The 15,059-nt window shown below is 45.7% G+C and overlaps 4 protein-coding genes across 4 annotated transcripts; 1 reads left to right on the top strand and 3 right to left on the bottom strand.

The window, feature by feature from the left end:
* Nucleotides 1–975: 975 nt before the first annotated feature.
* Nucleotides 976–1,911, top strand: ATNIH1004_006625 (uncharacterized protein; the record flags this gene model as incomplete). The annotated part of the gene is made up of 1 exon (XM_033571252.1): nt 976–1,911. One exon carries the CDS (start codon nt 976–978, stop codon nt 1,909–1,911), a length of 936 nt encoding a protein of 311 aa, XP_033427284.1.
* A 119-nt stretch (nt 1,912–2,030) lies between these two features.
* ATNIH1004_006626 (uncharacterized protein) lies at nt 2,031–2,342 on the bottom strand (the record flags this gene model as incomplete). Its single annotated transcript, XM_033571253.1, has 1 exon — nt 2,031–2,342. One exon carries the CDS (start codon nt 2,340–2,342, stop codon nt 2,031–2,033), a length of 312 nt encoding a protein of 103 aa, XP_033427285.1.
* Nucleotides 2,343–4,942: 2,600 nt separating this feature from the next.
* Nucleotides 4,943–6,305, bottom strand: MAP1_2 (Methionine aminopeptidase 1; the record flags this gene model as incomplete). Its single annotated transcript, XM_033571254.1, has 4 exons — nt 4,943–5,058; nt 5,111–5,657; nt 5,708–6,121; nt 6,177–6,305. The coding sequence occupies 4 exons, from the start codon at nt 6,303–6,305 to the stop codon at nt 4,943–4,945; spliced, it is 1,206 nt and encodes a 401-aa protein (XP_033427286.1).
* Nucleotides 6,306–11,954: 5,649 nt separating this feature from the next.
* Nucleotides 11,955–14,115, bottom strand: ATNIH1004_006628 (uncharacterized protein; the record flags this gene model as incomplete). Its single annotated transcript, XM_033571255.1, has 10 exons — nt 11,955–12,019; nt 12,071–12,176; nt 12,239–12,572; nt 12,666–12,796; nt 12,852–12,862; nt 13,267–13,419; nt 13,476–13,573; nt 13,626–13,708; nt 13,790–13,926; nt 13,980–14,115. 10 exons carry the CDS (start codon nt 14,113–14,115, stop codon nt 11,955–11,957), a joined length of 1,254 nt encoding a protein of 417 aa, XP_033427287.1.
* Nucleotides 14,116–15,059: the final 944 nt, after the last annotated feature.

The raw sequence follows: 15,059 nt of genomic DNA on the forward strand, positions 1-15,059 counted from the left end.
GCTTTCGGGAAGGGGCTCCCATTAGAAGGGACTTGGAATGGGATATTCCCTTTCCCCAGTTTTTCAAAAAATTTGTCCCGATTTTACGGGAAGGGAATCCCATCCCGATTTCCCATGGGAAAATCCCTTCCTAACGGTCAGCCTAGTTGGTACGGCCAGCAGCCACCGATCCGCTACCATCATAGGTCGTTGCCGACACCCAGCCACCCCCTATTAAAGTGGATGGCCATTCCGAATGGCAAGTTGACGAAACCCTGGCAGCAAAAACACAGGGGACACAAATAGCCCTTGTAAAATGGACTGGATACGCAGAGCTCACGTGGCACAATATCCGGGTACTACAAAACTGTTCTGCACTGGATGATTATGAACAGAAGTATGAGGATATGCGAACAAACAACGGCCCCATACATCTCTACGACGGACCCTCCCAGCGTAAGTCACGGCGCAAGTCCCAGCCCAAATCCGACCCACAGCGCAAATCCGAGCCTCAGCGTAAGCTCCCGCATCAGTCCAAGCCCCAGCCCAAGCGTCAGTCCCAGCGCACGTCACCGCGCCGCACCCGCGCAGGAGCTATACGATTACAATTGTTAAGCCCCTGAAGGGGAGGGAGGGGATACTGTAACAGGCCAGGGCCTGGTCATGGTCGCGTGAAGCACGCGTCCGCGAACATTGTTTTCATCACGCACTCCCATATTCTTCATGTTTCTTCAAGCTTTTGATAGATTGCAATTGGCCTAGCTAGATTGAATATAAATTTGGCTTTAGCCCTTCACACTGGGTCCCCTCACTACCTTCCGGTGAACATACCATCTCAATTAGCCAATGCGTAAATACTGGTGGGGAAAGCCTGATCCTCAAAGACGAGAAGAAGTTTGATGTCGTGGCGCTAGTGCTGGGCGAGCCGAACAGGAACATGCGAGCGAGCACCATGACCCTGGTCCAAACTCCGATATTTTAACCACTTCTGCATCCATGCCATCGGCCCCCTACTCGGAAGTGCCTCTAAACCAACCCAGACACCGGTTGTCGCTGGCAAGAAATTCAACTCCAAAGAGCCTCAGCGGCGAAACCAACACTCAGCTCATTGGATTGGAATACCAGGAAGGGACTACTCCAAATGCTGGCAGTGAAAATACAGGGTCTGGCTGCGGTCATCAGCCCCAGGCCAGCCACTGTGACGTTCGGGACGCTTGCAATATGGGACTTACACCTAAGAACTCGATTGGTGACCCGGCCATGACATCCTGGATTTGTAAACTCTCAGATATTAACATGCAGCTTCACCAACATAAGCTGTCAATCGCTGCTATTGAAGTAGAGCAAGTTACAGGACAGAGGACGAGCGGCCCTGACTCTCCTCAGCGCGATCAAAAAGTTGCGGTAGATCGCACATTCAATCTCTCATACCAATTTACAGAAATTCTGATCGACATCCTTTCTCGACCGGATACAGGGGTTATGACGGCCCCACTAGAATTAGACCAATCTTCACAACTGCTGGTATTATCTGGCTATCTGTGCCTTGTCGAGTCATATGACCAAATCTTGCAGCACATCAAAACTTGGACTGATATCCGCTTGAAGATGGGGGTGTCTATTTCTGATGAACACTTTCCCATTCAACTACCCAGCCTAGCCATCGGCTCCTTTCAACTACCCACCTCCTCGTCGACACGGCCACTTGTTTTGATGTGCATCATTGAGGCTATGATCGTGCAGATACGCGATCAAGTGAGCGAAACGATGAGACCTATAAATAATCGCAACGGACCGACGAGAAACAGTGACGGCCATGGACTAAGTGGCGTGACCAAAGTAACGCTAGACGCAATCAGAGTCCAGGAAGATTCCACCATGAAGCTCCTACACGAGGTTTGGAGACATGCTCTCCGATGTGGTGTTCCTTGACTATCCTATGTTCGTGCGGAAAAGCTGCATAGATTCAAATTCCATCGTGTCAATGGTAATGAAACATCTTGGAACGGTAATAATCAAATCAGTCAATTGATTCCTGACAAAAGTAGGTTTTATTCACCCTCGATAAAAACTTCTGCCTGTGGAGGTATACTGAGCTCCTTGAATACTGGATAATGGGGCTTCCCATCGTCACCAAGGTTGACCATCTTCCTTTCGTTAACGTATGTCTCTATCCAACCAGTACTGACTTCCACGTGGATCTCACTGATAAAAGGCTCCCCTTCTGACTGTAGTTCTTGGAAGTCGGGATCCGATGCTCCCTTATAAAAGGCCATCACGTCACGAAACAGAAACTCAACTTGAGCATCGTAGTCGCGGACCACCCATAAATTTCCCCGTTTGGCATTGGGCTCTGTCGTCATGTCACGATATGATTTAGGAGAAAAATACTAAAGGAAAATACTTAGACTATTTCTAGAGATAATAACACAATTCATGTGTTATAAGGATGCTAGACTTGCGATAGAAAACCCCTCGATACCATTCTAGACATGGAGTTTTGCCGCCACGCGGCGTGTTGCTCGGTGACCTAACGATGGAAATCCTATTCAGTGACATGTGGTTGACGGTAGTGGGCTAATTGTCGGAATCTTTATATTGTCCAGAGAGTCAACGAGTTCACTCATCCCTTACCAACGGTTCAAAATGCAATCATCTTGTCGTAGCTCAGCAGACCTCCACCTACGCACCGTAAACATAGAGCAGCAAAGACACTATTAGCCACCACGGATGGCTGCCATAAGGCGATGAGGCCAATTGTCCAAGCAATGATCAAGGTGGCTCACTGCTCCCTCGCCACCGGTTGGGACAGCAGCAGAGGGATCGTCTTGAGACCGATGAGAGCATCAGCTGAATGGTCACGGAAATCTTGAGCATGGTCCTATATGATTGCATTTCTTATCAACTGTTAGAACGAATGAATACAAAGTACTACTGTGTACATTTCCCGAAACAATAAATCTAGAGACATATGTTAGTGATGGGAAAGTTGTGAACATTCATGAAAATAATAAACCGAATTTTCCAGCGTTCAAGAATTGAGTGTTGCCCCATTGGCGGATCTAGGTTGGGAATTAGTTCACTTCGGGCCAGGTAATTCTCTTCTTACCACGGGTTTAACTATATCCTCTCTTTCCATATGGATATAGAAATGATATATTACCTTGCCCACGAACCATTGTGCTTTGAATATCGAGTAAGGCGTAATTTGTCTGTCTGCGTTAATGTCTTCCAAATTCCGCCTCGAGAAACACTTCATTCACGACCATGCGCCTATTGTGATTATTGTTAGAAGCTGCCCAATGCCATCGAAATAGTTCTGAAGTGAGCTTGTTGGGACCTTTGCGCTGTAAGAACAAAGGTTTTGGTGATGATCAGGCTTCACTTCAGGCCGGAATAAAATCTCAAAACACACTTTTTCATGTAAACATAAAGCACTAGATCAATAGACCACCCTCAAAGGACAGTAGATATATCGCAATTTAATCTTCATTTTTTGCAAGACTATGTCTCTTGCTCATCTCCCCTAGAACAAAGTCTTTCATCTTGTCTCCTCGGAGCCAACACCCCACGAGAAAGAAATTGTCAAGCAACACCACATCGGAGAGCAAGTTTCCAGACTTTGTGTATGAGTCTTATGATAAAACCTTCCTTGTCTCTTATTGCCTGCAGCGTTACTTTAGCCACGCTACTAATCCATCGGAAGTATGGATGCCTTGCCTGGCAGCCGCTGCATTAGATATCTTCGCTGTTCTGTTGCGAGTATTTAGTAGGCCTTATCATTTCGCTAACTAGGTCATGGACCTGTATTATTATTTTCTCAAGGATACACGTCATAACAAGTAGTCGTGTTACGCAAATGTGAGGAATCTAAAGAAGCCCACCGCTACACTCGGCAGTTCAACCGAGGCCCAGTTTGTGGACAGGCATTCTCATTGTGCCCTAAGCCAACACTCTCCTCTGGTCTCCCACTTAGAACTTGATCCAACAGCCAAGACAATAAGAGATTATAGGTTTTGCACCGTCACAGATCCTCTCAGGTGAAGCCCGCCAGGATTTGTTCTTCTGATTCTCAGAAGCTACCAGTTTCAAAATTGTAGGTTGCGCAGCTGAGTCCTAAGACCAGGCTATAGCCGAGCACTTCCCCTTGAAAAGAAATCAAATACCACATCGTGCTTTGCGCGCAATCCACTGGTCGGCTTTATCTTTAGAAGCGAAAGCAAGGTTTAGACACGTAATTTTAAATAATAATAAGAAAAGAAGTTAAGAAATCGAGGTGGTTTTATACATAATAATTTCTTGGTAATGAAAGTCCTATATCGTCCGACGAAATAATGGAATTTAGAAGTGTTTTTTCTTCTGAGTGAGCACTCGAAGCGAGGAAATAGAATCAGCATAAGCGACGCGTCCACGTAGGCGATGCTTCATCGTATACCTTAGCGGTGGCTCAAACACTTTTAAACTGGCCTTTCCGAAATATCTGTATCGCTAGTTCCATTCTACCTTTCTACCTTTATGCCGAGCCGGAGAATCCATGGTGTTGTAGGTTGTGGAGTTGAGATGATTGAAATGATGGAGAAATGAAGGAGTTGTAAAGTGGTTCGCCAACTGGGGTGGATCGCTTTCTTGTGGATTACGTTACTTAGGATTAGGCCGATTCCCTACCACGCGGCACCAGGCTATATTTAAGGGGGGGAGGATGGACGGCATAGGATAGGACCTCTGGTCAACAGTAATGGTGTTTCCCAGGCATCTTTAACCACCGATACCTTCCGGGTTGTAAGAAACACGTCCGAATGGCAAATCTCTACCAGATACCTATTCGTAATTTCGCCCTTGGTTCTAGAAGCTCCGGATTTTGCACTTTCACACTCATGTTGGCACCCACTCCTAAAACTTGTCATGGTATATGATAAGCGAGGTCTGAACGATGCCTAAGGCCAAACTATTCAATGGATGCACCCTAAGCTTCTGCTATCCCATTTGTAGTAGTCGGCATCGGTATCGAACCACCTGGGGAATTTTTGTTTCGAGCAGTCAAGACCTCAACACCTGTTTCTGTAACAAGTAAGGTGTGTTCTACACGTTTGTTAGCCTTGGACCCGAAGCGTGAAAGTGTTTCAGCACCCACCGAATTGGGCCGTCCATTTACCATCAACCGTTGCATTGGTCCAATCATCCGGCCAATAGACTTCCCAAGGCCTTCCCAGCGTCAAGATGGGCTCGATGGTGAAAGTCATTCCGGGTTTGCAGGTTCCCACCGCCTTACTCTGGGCATAATGAGGGATCCACGGCGGGGGATGGAATTCGGTGTTGATACCTTGGCCCCCCCAGGTCTTGATAACACTGCAGTTTCTTGACTCGGCATGTTGCTCGATGACTTTGCCAAACTCTCGGATTAGTGTGCCGGGCTTGATGAGAGCAATTGCCATGTCCAAGCATTCCCGTGTCGTTTCCACTACTCTGACCGAATCGGGGTCCGCCTTGGCTCGATCGCCTACGTAATATGTTTCATTGACATCCGCATGATAGCCGTCGTGATATAACGAGATGTCGAGATTAAGGATGTCTCCATCGAGGAGGACTCGCTGGTCGGGGATTCCGTGACACACCACTTCATTTGGTGACGTGCACAGCGATTTGGGAAAGAGATTATAGTTCAAGGGCGAAGGATACGACTGGTCAGATTAGGAACCATCCATGTCAATTTAAAGGGAGTGGCGCTTACATCCCGCTCAATACAAGCTTTGTGACAGACCTCGTCCAGGTAATCGGTGGTGATGCCCGGCTTGAGCTCTGCGGCCGTGATGTCCAGTACTTCTCGAGCTAGTCGGCAGACCTTGCGCATGGCCTCTTGACCCTTGGCATCTAAAATGTCAATCTTCGTTCTGCTCAAGCGTCGTTCGCCCTTGGGTATCCCGGTCTGGGCCCAGTCCGGGTGCTTGATCGACTTTGGGACGCTGCGCTTTGCTGAGAGCGGATAGACCGGTCGGACCGGGCCGGTGAAGGAATAGGACGGGAAAGGATTATAAAGTCCGGTAACTGGATCAAGTTTAGTGACCACCTTGGGAGGGATGATTTTGTGGATGATGCCATCTGGTGTCTTGCCTTGGGCTGATTTGTGTAGAGCCTTATGTTGGTTCTACCCCATGTGATCTGTCAGCCTCATGTCTTACTCGGAAGAGACGTAAACAAACCCAGTTCTTCTTGAAGCAATCCTGAGAGCAGAAAAAACTATCATTCAAGCCTATTTTCAGACATGTCGGGCACTGTAAAGTCCCCGCATCATTTGCACAGTCTGCTCCTTGACACTTTCTCTCAGCCATCGTGGCAGGGGTGGGACAACACCGAATGATGGAGCTCAAGGCTTTTTGATTTATTAATATTATTTTTTTTTTCGGGCTGGTGTTGGATCAGCTAGACCCAAATGATTGTGTAAGAAATCAGCCTGACCACACTAATCAAAACTTGTGTTTGGGAATGAGACAGTGGGCAGAGTTAGCTAATGCGTAAATACTACAATTGCCCACCTAAATTTGAACACCAACCTGGTTATATAAGCAGGTCATATGCCCCGATCCCACTTGAAATTAATTGAGTAGACCACAGTCTACGAATTCTGAGTATTTAATAATATAGCTAACCCATTTTAGGTGGGATTAGGCAGGTGTGCCGCTGTTTATTGCCCCGCCCTTTTAGACTAATTAGGTCCGAACACGATGTCTGCTAACTACTCCATAGCTGCATTGTTAAACTCGGACCATCATACCTAGACCTGGCCAAAACCCGCTCACGGATAATGGGGTCAGAACCAAAACCCAAGTCCATAAACCCGCGGGTCCTTGGCGGGTGCCCACGTTAGATGTATACACCTGCTGATTCATTACTTTTATGTACGCATGTATTGGTGCTTGATACGTTTGACTACCCGCGGGTTACCCCCGACCTTCGTGCCCGCAAACGGGTAATTGGTTTAGGACCAAAACCAGTTGCCTAATATAGGGAATGATATATTGATATCCTAGACCACGATAACTATCATACTTGCTTGGACGGCTGACTCGCACTCTTCTCTCGAATACAGGAAAAGAGGTGAAGTACTCGGGGGTGTGAACCCCGCACATTAGGCAACCGTCTAAGATGCAAATCATTACTTTATCACAACTGTTCTATACGTAGACAGGATCTGAATCAAGGTCGATCTTTAAATTGAGTTGAGTGCTCTCAAACGCATCTTAGAGGGCTGTGCCAGACTGTAGAGGCATACTCCGCAATTGGTATCACGCAGGCTTTCTATAATTGCCTCATTTGTCCTGGGCGGAGATATCTTGTCCCTCCCAGTGCCATATTCACCCCTGTAGCTCGTTTACACACTTGATGTATATGTTCCCTCCACCTCATCTTCTTGTCAAACACTAATCCGAGGATTTTAGCTGTGGCTGAGGGTTGAATGGCCGTTCCTCTATAACTAGCGGTTCTTTACCGTGTTCCATTTTCCCCAGTTAGATGAAGAAGCTCAGTTTTCTCGGGGGCGAAGCATGATCCTATTTGTCTGGCCTATTGTTTAATTCGCGGGATATCCTCTTCTTGGAGTTTCCGAATATTATCTCCTGCGGACGGTCCACAGCGCCAGCGAACATAGTCACCGATAAACGCCGATGCACCACCGTGATAGTTAAGAGGCTGGTTTAGTAGGTCGGAGTTGAAGAAAATGAAGAGTATTGGGGATAAGTGACACTTGGGGCAAGCCTGCATCCGCGAGCGGTGATACTGGGGATTCAAAGTCGTCGAACATGTACTCGCGGATCGGTCTTCCATGAAGCTGTGCATGCAGCATCTTATGACGGTGGTATTCCTTTTACTTTAAGCTGGGCATACACGACAAGTAAAGCATGTTGCGAAGTGTTTAGAAGCTTGCGCCCCTGAAGGAGCAACGCGTGAAAAGTCAAGGACCTCACGGATTGTTTTACAGCGAGAGCAATATTGGTAATCGTCAGGAACAGGTTCTACGACGGACCGCTTGCGTCTAGGCATGATGTAAGCGCAGACTATATGTATAGCAGAATTATAAACAACAACCGATTCCATGTTTACGGCCGGAAAGGGGCGGGATGGAACCACGAGTACGGCAAGCCATTAAGGCCACTCCCCAGAAATCAATTTTGTCGTTGAGTCCTCCTACCGCACCTCTAACCGCCTTCCTACTTAATCTAGTTGCATAATGATATGGTATATTATATGGGACTATACTACGTACGACATTTCTTTCTTCTCCAGGTATAAACATGGGCCGCAAATCCATTAATCTTGTGCTGTACAAGGCTGATATTCTTTCTCTCTATAATTCAGAACAAACAGTTGATGCTATTCTTTCTTATCTTAAAAAAAGGCACAGTATTCAAGTTGCCAAGAGTATATTGGAGAATCGTCTTCAAATATGGGGTGCTAAAAGGCAGGACAGGACAAAAAGCTTGGATCCCATCTACATGCTGCATTCAGGTGCTCTTTTTCCAGGTTGGACTAGAAAAAAAAAAGCTTCTTTATGTATTGTATAAAGAAGGCTTTTTAATTAGCTCCTGTACTTTTCAAAGAGTCTGTACAAAGCTTGGTCTTCTACAGCGTGTACGTGGCGCTCAGCAGCAGCAACTTTAAACAAAGCAGATTCTACAAGCACTTCTTCTTGAGGCAGAAAAGGGAATAATCCAGGGATATGGTAAAGAGCTTTTGCACTATTATATACACAGCCAGGGTTATATAATTACTCGGTATAAATCTCTATTTTTATTAATATTTATACTAATTTCTTCTTTTTTTACTAGTAACTGTCTTTTCTCCATGTATCGAACAATACTTCCGGATGCTAGTAATCGTCGGAATTAAAATATGCAAAGACAACGAGGAGAATATATTATATTAGGACCAAACTGGCTTTGGTTAGTGGATAGATTGTCAAGGGCTGAACCCGTAGAACCTACAGATAGGTTATGTACAAGAAGGAATCGTTGAAGGAGGGAAGAAAGGAAGAGGAAAATGAGCGGTAAACAAACAAGATGGGGAGTCACGTGACAGGGATCGAGGGCCAATGGCCCAAAGGGCCAACAGGGCCAAAAGGGACAGTAGGGACAGTAGGGACAGTAGGGACAATAGGGACAACGGGGACAGTAGGGACAATAGGGACAACAGGGACAGTAGGGACAATAGGGACAACGGGGACAGTAGGGACAATAGGGACAACGGGGACAGTAGGGACAACAGGGATAATAGGGACATTGGCCCGAGAGGTCAAACGGGCTCTAGCCCTTTACAAGGCGCTATTATTTTTTACTATCTTGGTAGTATAGGTGTATACATCAGGGAGGGTAATACAAGACAGAGGTCGGATAAGAGAATATAGGTAGCGTCTACCCGCTTTTACTGTAGACCAGAGCTAACTCCTTGGTCAAGAATCCGCAACCGCAAGGGTCGAGTAGGGCCTGAAGCCGCACCTGCAGTTCGGTGCTGTGCGGTTGCGGATTTTGCACCCCCAAATACCAACCCTACTTTAAATACTATTACAGAACACTATAATCCGCCCAACTTGGCGGTGCGGAGTATCTGACGACTGATTTAACCCCTGAATCCTTTAGTTAGTTAAGCACCCAAGATCTGGAAGAGAGCACCCAGATAGGAATGCAAGAGACTCAGTTGGTTGGGATACTGTGATTCCTGGTGTTTCCACCGAAGGACATCTACTTCCTAGTTAGGCTAGTTGGCCTGTAGCTGATAGAATAGCTCCCTGCGCATCATTTCCCCTGAATTCCACAACAAATACTACTTAATTACGCTATGGTGGGATAACAACTATTTCATGAAAATAATGTAATATAAAATATAATTAAACATCCATCTAAGTCAGACTTCGAAAATGTCGGTCAGCTGAATACGCGTATGAGCTAGTATCACCGATTATATAAGGATATGGATATGCATTGAAGAAAATGAGGTCTCTAAGGTCTCTAACTATCTGAATCTATCTGGGAGAGCTGGATGAAAAAAGGTGAAAACAAAGGAATAAAGTCGGACCGAGCGGATGCTGAATAATGGGTAATATTGGCCCACTTTGGTCGACAGAAAATTTTATAACGTATTACGTCAATACGATAATTAAAATTAGCTTTCGAAAACCTTCAGTTGCGCAACTGAATTGTAACCGTCATAGCCGTAGCACACCTACCCACACCGCTTTTCAGCGTCAAAGCGGTATGGGTAGGTGTGCTACGGCTACCACTGAATCCCAGACTCCTTCATGCCTCAACAGTGACGAGGTCGTTACAGAACTTACTTTTGTTTGCGGAATGTGGAGAACTTCGGGCCGTGCGCCACGGAACGCGAGTTAATATTTTTGTCAATTACCTGTTAATGTGGGTTTTGTATAATGTTGCCCTTTCTGATTGGTTCCTCATAACATTTATTTTCCGCGCCTGTGGGTATCTAAACTAGTTCGGGGATGGATTGGAGGCTTATTGTGGGTCCCTTATTAGCCAAAGTACATGTCAAATATTCGGTTAGTCCCGAATAAGAAATAGAGTAGGATTGGTAAAAAGGTCTTATTTGAATGATCTGAGCTGGTTGGGCTCTACTTGATTATATTGATGATTATAATGATTATTCTGATAGTTATTCTGATTATTCTTCTTTTATGTTCTTTCGCTTCTTGTTAGCATTTTTGACCCCTCCTTAATCACATGATCCTTGCCACGTATAGCCATATTATTTGACTAGTGTTTCTTGGTATGGAGATTGAGACTTATTATTGGCTGGATTGATCTTGTCGAATGCTCGGCGGCTGCTAGAACCCGCCACCTAGGCAAGGTGTTGCTGGATCAGGTTAGCCCATATCATCCACTAGCTGCTAACTAATGTACCACAATCGGGGAACACCGAGTATCCGATTTTTTGCTCTGCTCCCCCCTGAATCGATTAAGGGCCAGAAGAATTCTCCTATCATAAGAATTATCCTCCATTTGATAATGTAGATAGTATAGAGGAATTTACAGTTGTTAGTGATGCTGCGACAAAAAATCGGACACTCGGTGTCCGCTTACTATAACCCGGTTAGCTCAAGCACGGTTATGCAAACAGCAGATGAGCTCTGTAAAGGGTCCGCAAAGGGAAGCGTAGGGAACAATTCAGGCAGTCGCCAGGGAGCCCGCCTCCATTTATCATCTAGTGCCAGGCTCTACAGTCTGTTACAGCAGTTATTTGGTTTCTCTCACATTGTTTGACATGTGGGGAAAGAAATTGCTGTACTATAGTCCCATGGATTTCTTTACAAAGGTCAAAGACATAAGTAGCGTACTGTATTTTCATATCCAACAAACTTGCAAGTCCTCTTCGCTATCTCATTTACATCCTCCATGCTGTTGACCTTAGATGGATATTAATTGAACGGAACCATTCCTCTGATGATTTTCCTATAAACTCTATCCAGTGGCTGATACAATGAAAATTTCAGGCTATCCATGAAGTGGGGTGGTAATTCCAAAACGATTTCGCGTCATATATTGTCAGGTTCTATGCCAAAGAAAACCCCGCTATACAATTTGATCTGTTTATTACCCTAACTTAAAGACTGAAACTGAAAACAAGTCGTAGGTCGGAGCGCCCTCTCCGGGTGCTTAGTGTGATTATTCAAAATATTGACTAAGAACTATAGCCTATTATTTGACAGCTTGTGGCTTATTACGCGTGCTAAACTAACCCCTTTTGAGTGGCGTTCCTGTTTCCTACAAGTCCTAACTTTAACCTCAGATCATGGTTCCACTGACAGCTACCCATGTAATCCATGGTCTAGCGTTTGGATTCTCTAGCATATAGTCACTGGGCCATCGCTAATCAATCCTTTGGACATTCGCCACCTTGAGTGCAAGAGGCGGCAAATATTAATGGTAGTGACTAGATAAGCCGTGGTGAGATGATTACACCTTCGGTTTTCTCTATGACCGCTCCCAATCAAGTATCATCAGCGGAAAAGATAGAACTGTACACAGTGTACCGAAGACTGCAGGGATAATTAGCACATCATAAGTAAGAGTCACCAAAATAGACATACGGGGTACGACTTGGAATCCGGTCAGATAGCTCAAGCGGACAGTCTGCTGTGTCGGCTTAGGGAGTGTGATTGCGAATCGCGCATCGTCCAAAATGCGTTGGATGAGCTGTAGCCAATAGTTAGGATCTATATCCCGGGTGTGTGCGATGGAGAGATCGTCAATGTTACCTCTTGTTTCTTGGGGACTGGGCCCAGACTCTTCCACAGACTGCCTTTAAAAAGCTGCTGCGTCAAGGAAAGACCGAAAACTGGACCTAGGATGCGTCCAAGTTGCTGGAACAGATAATACGTGCCGATGCATTGCCCCACACGGTCTGTCGGTACTTCTGCGTTCATGCCGCTGAACTGGGTTGTAAAAAGGACGCCCATTGCAAGGCCATATGGGAGAAGGTATAAGACCTCCCACGGGCTACAACTGTATCGCCAACGGAAGAAAACAAGCAGATATACCAATGCTATCGTACAAGCGGAGATGAGCCCCATCGTCTTGTAACGGCCAGTGCTATAATAAAGAGGCTTATGAGAGGAAAAATGCTCATGAAACTAGGAGGGACGATTGTCGGTATCTGAACAGGAAGCTGGAAGGAAAACTTACCGCTTGATCCAGATGCCACTGAGGTAGGATGCGATAGGCACGCCCGCCATAGCGGCCAGGTTAACAAGGGATGCGGTAAAGTCGCTCGCATTATGTACTCGGATAAAATAGGGAACCGTGGTAGGGATGAGCTATATCATTAGGTTAGGCTGGAAGTTGGACTTGGTTGAAAAGAGGGAGGCTTACCGCACTGCGACCTGTGATTAGCAGTAGCTGCGAGATGCAATAGCTTCCAAACATTCTTTTCATTAGATTCACAGGTATCAACGGTGTCCTGGCCCAGTATACTTCCAGGGAAAGGAAGACAATTGCAGACCCCAAGAAAGTGCCTCCCAGGACATAAAACAGACGTGGTTGTTGATTTCCACCCCAGTCAATATTTTGAAGCGCAATCACAAATAGAAAGATCGTAGCGGTGAAACCGACGATGCCGAGGAAATCAATCTGCCTTATTTTTGCCCGGGTGGAATCAAGGCCTTCTCTGGATTGGTTGAGCGAAGACGGCATTTGGCGAGCAATGATAAGAATGGAGATGAATACCAACGGAACTTGACCGTAAAATGACCTCCAAAAATGAATGGTGAGTTAGAAACAAGGAAACTGTAGGCGATATACATCTGCAGGAACACGTACCATCTCCATCCTACCGCCTGGGACAGAAAGCCTCCAATGGGCCCTCCCAGGCTGCGTCCGACTATGTTGATCGTGTTCCCATAGCTCCGAAAGATCGCGACATCACTGGGAGGAACAAGTTCTGTGAACATGTTAGTACATTGAGTCGTCCAGAAATCTTCAAATAGAATCCCTTACCAGTGATTATGACCGCAACTAACGAGACTACGCCTGCGCCACTTAGTCCAGCCAGAAACCTGGCCGTGATTAATTGGATCATAGATGTACTGGCTCCACTGTCAACAAGTTAGCAGGTTCTCTGGCTCGACATGGGCACAAAGATCGCACCAGGCAATACATCCTACCAAAAAGAAACAGAAAGACCAAATGATAATATTCTTGCGTCCAAAGAGATCTCCGAGTAGGCCATACTACTCAACAGCAGACAGGAATTAGTGATCCAGTGGTCTCCTCTCCAAGGGCTAGGAGAACTTCATGGTTACACAACTGACCACGGGAGAGGAAATACAGTATCCAAAGTTGTATGCTACCAGCAACCATGACCCTTGCGAGAGACTACGGAACTCAGAGGCCACAGTGGTGTATATGGCAGTCATGAGTGATTCATCGGCACTAGCAAGGAACTCCCCTGTGTCTTCTTGTCAGTCGACTCCTAATTGCAGGAGAGGGCATCGCTACTACCGAGAAACGTCGCAAGGATAATTAGAACGACAGGCTGATTCGATCCGAAAGACCTTTCGGAATTCCGTCCACCATTTTCCGGTTCGCTGACAGCTGAATTACTCTCGACAAGCGGCGATCTTTCGGTTGCAGTCATCGCGGTTTGCGTACCGGCACATTTGCGCAGAAGAAAACCTGAGCTGCATGAGAGGAAGCTGGGGAAGGACACCCTGGGCGCGAGACTAAAAGAAGGGGAAGAACGGGATCTGGATGGACTGGTACTAGCCCCACAACCAATTACGCGTGCGGCCAAGGGATGCACATACTGTGTAGAGTTGCACGGAGGAACAGCATGAGGCAGGATCCGCAGAATCCACGGGAATCCGAACGGATTCTGCGGTGCGGTTTCAACCAAATCCGCAAGTCTGAAAAATCCTATACACAGTATTACCATTTAAATAACGCACATCAAAATTTTAAAAATAATTATCGCTCTTGCATGACTATATGAGCCAAAAAGTTATAACATTAAAAAACCATATTAACTACATATAAATAAAAATTATATTACTATTTAAAAAATAATATATTTTTCTATCTATATAAATCTGCATACCATTATTAAGACAATAAAAATGACCAGGGGAGGGAGTATACTGCTTATTGTTGTGGACGAGAATTACCAGCTGCAGATGTGAAAGGTGTTAGATGTGATAAGGCTAGATAGAATATAGGTAATTCCGGAGAAGTGATTGGCTGTACCCATAGCTAACTAATGATCACCTTTAGTTATACCTACTGTGACGGCGCTGTACGACCTGACTATATAAAGCGAGAACAGTTCAAGGACGCTGTCCTTGAATCCTAGTCTTTTGCTCCTGGGGCAGCTGTTTCTCAATCATCGAATGTTCCCGATTGGGAGGATCGTGACACCTACCGCAACCTAATTAATGACTGAACCTCCATTACTATAAGAGAAATGTAAATATATCCAGCTTAATCTAATCTAGCCATGGCTAGATTAAGTTACATAGCTTATTTCATCACTTCACACGCTTTTTCTTCTAAGAAAAGCAACTTTGACTATAACCGTGCACGCAC

The sequence above is a fragment of the Aspergillus tanneri genome (assembly GCF_003426965.1).
Source record: "Aspergillus tanneri strain NIH1004 chromosome Unknown AapTan_4_pilon_pilon_pilon, whole genome shotgun sequence".
In the NCBI taxonomy this organism is placed as follows: Eukaryota; Fungi; Ascomycota; class Eurotiomycetes; order Eurotiales; family Aspergillaceae; genus Aspergillus; species Aspergillus tanneri.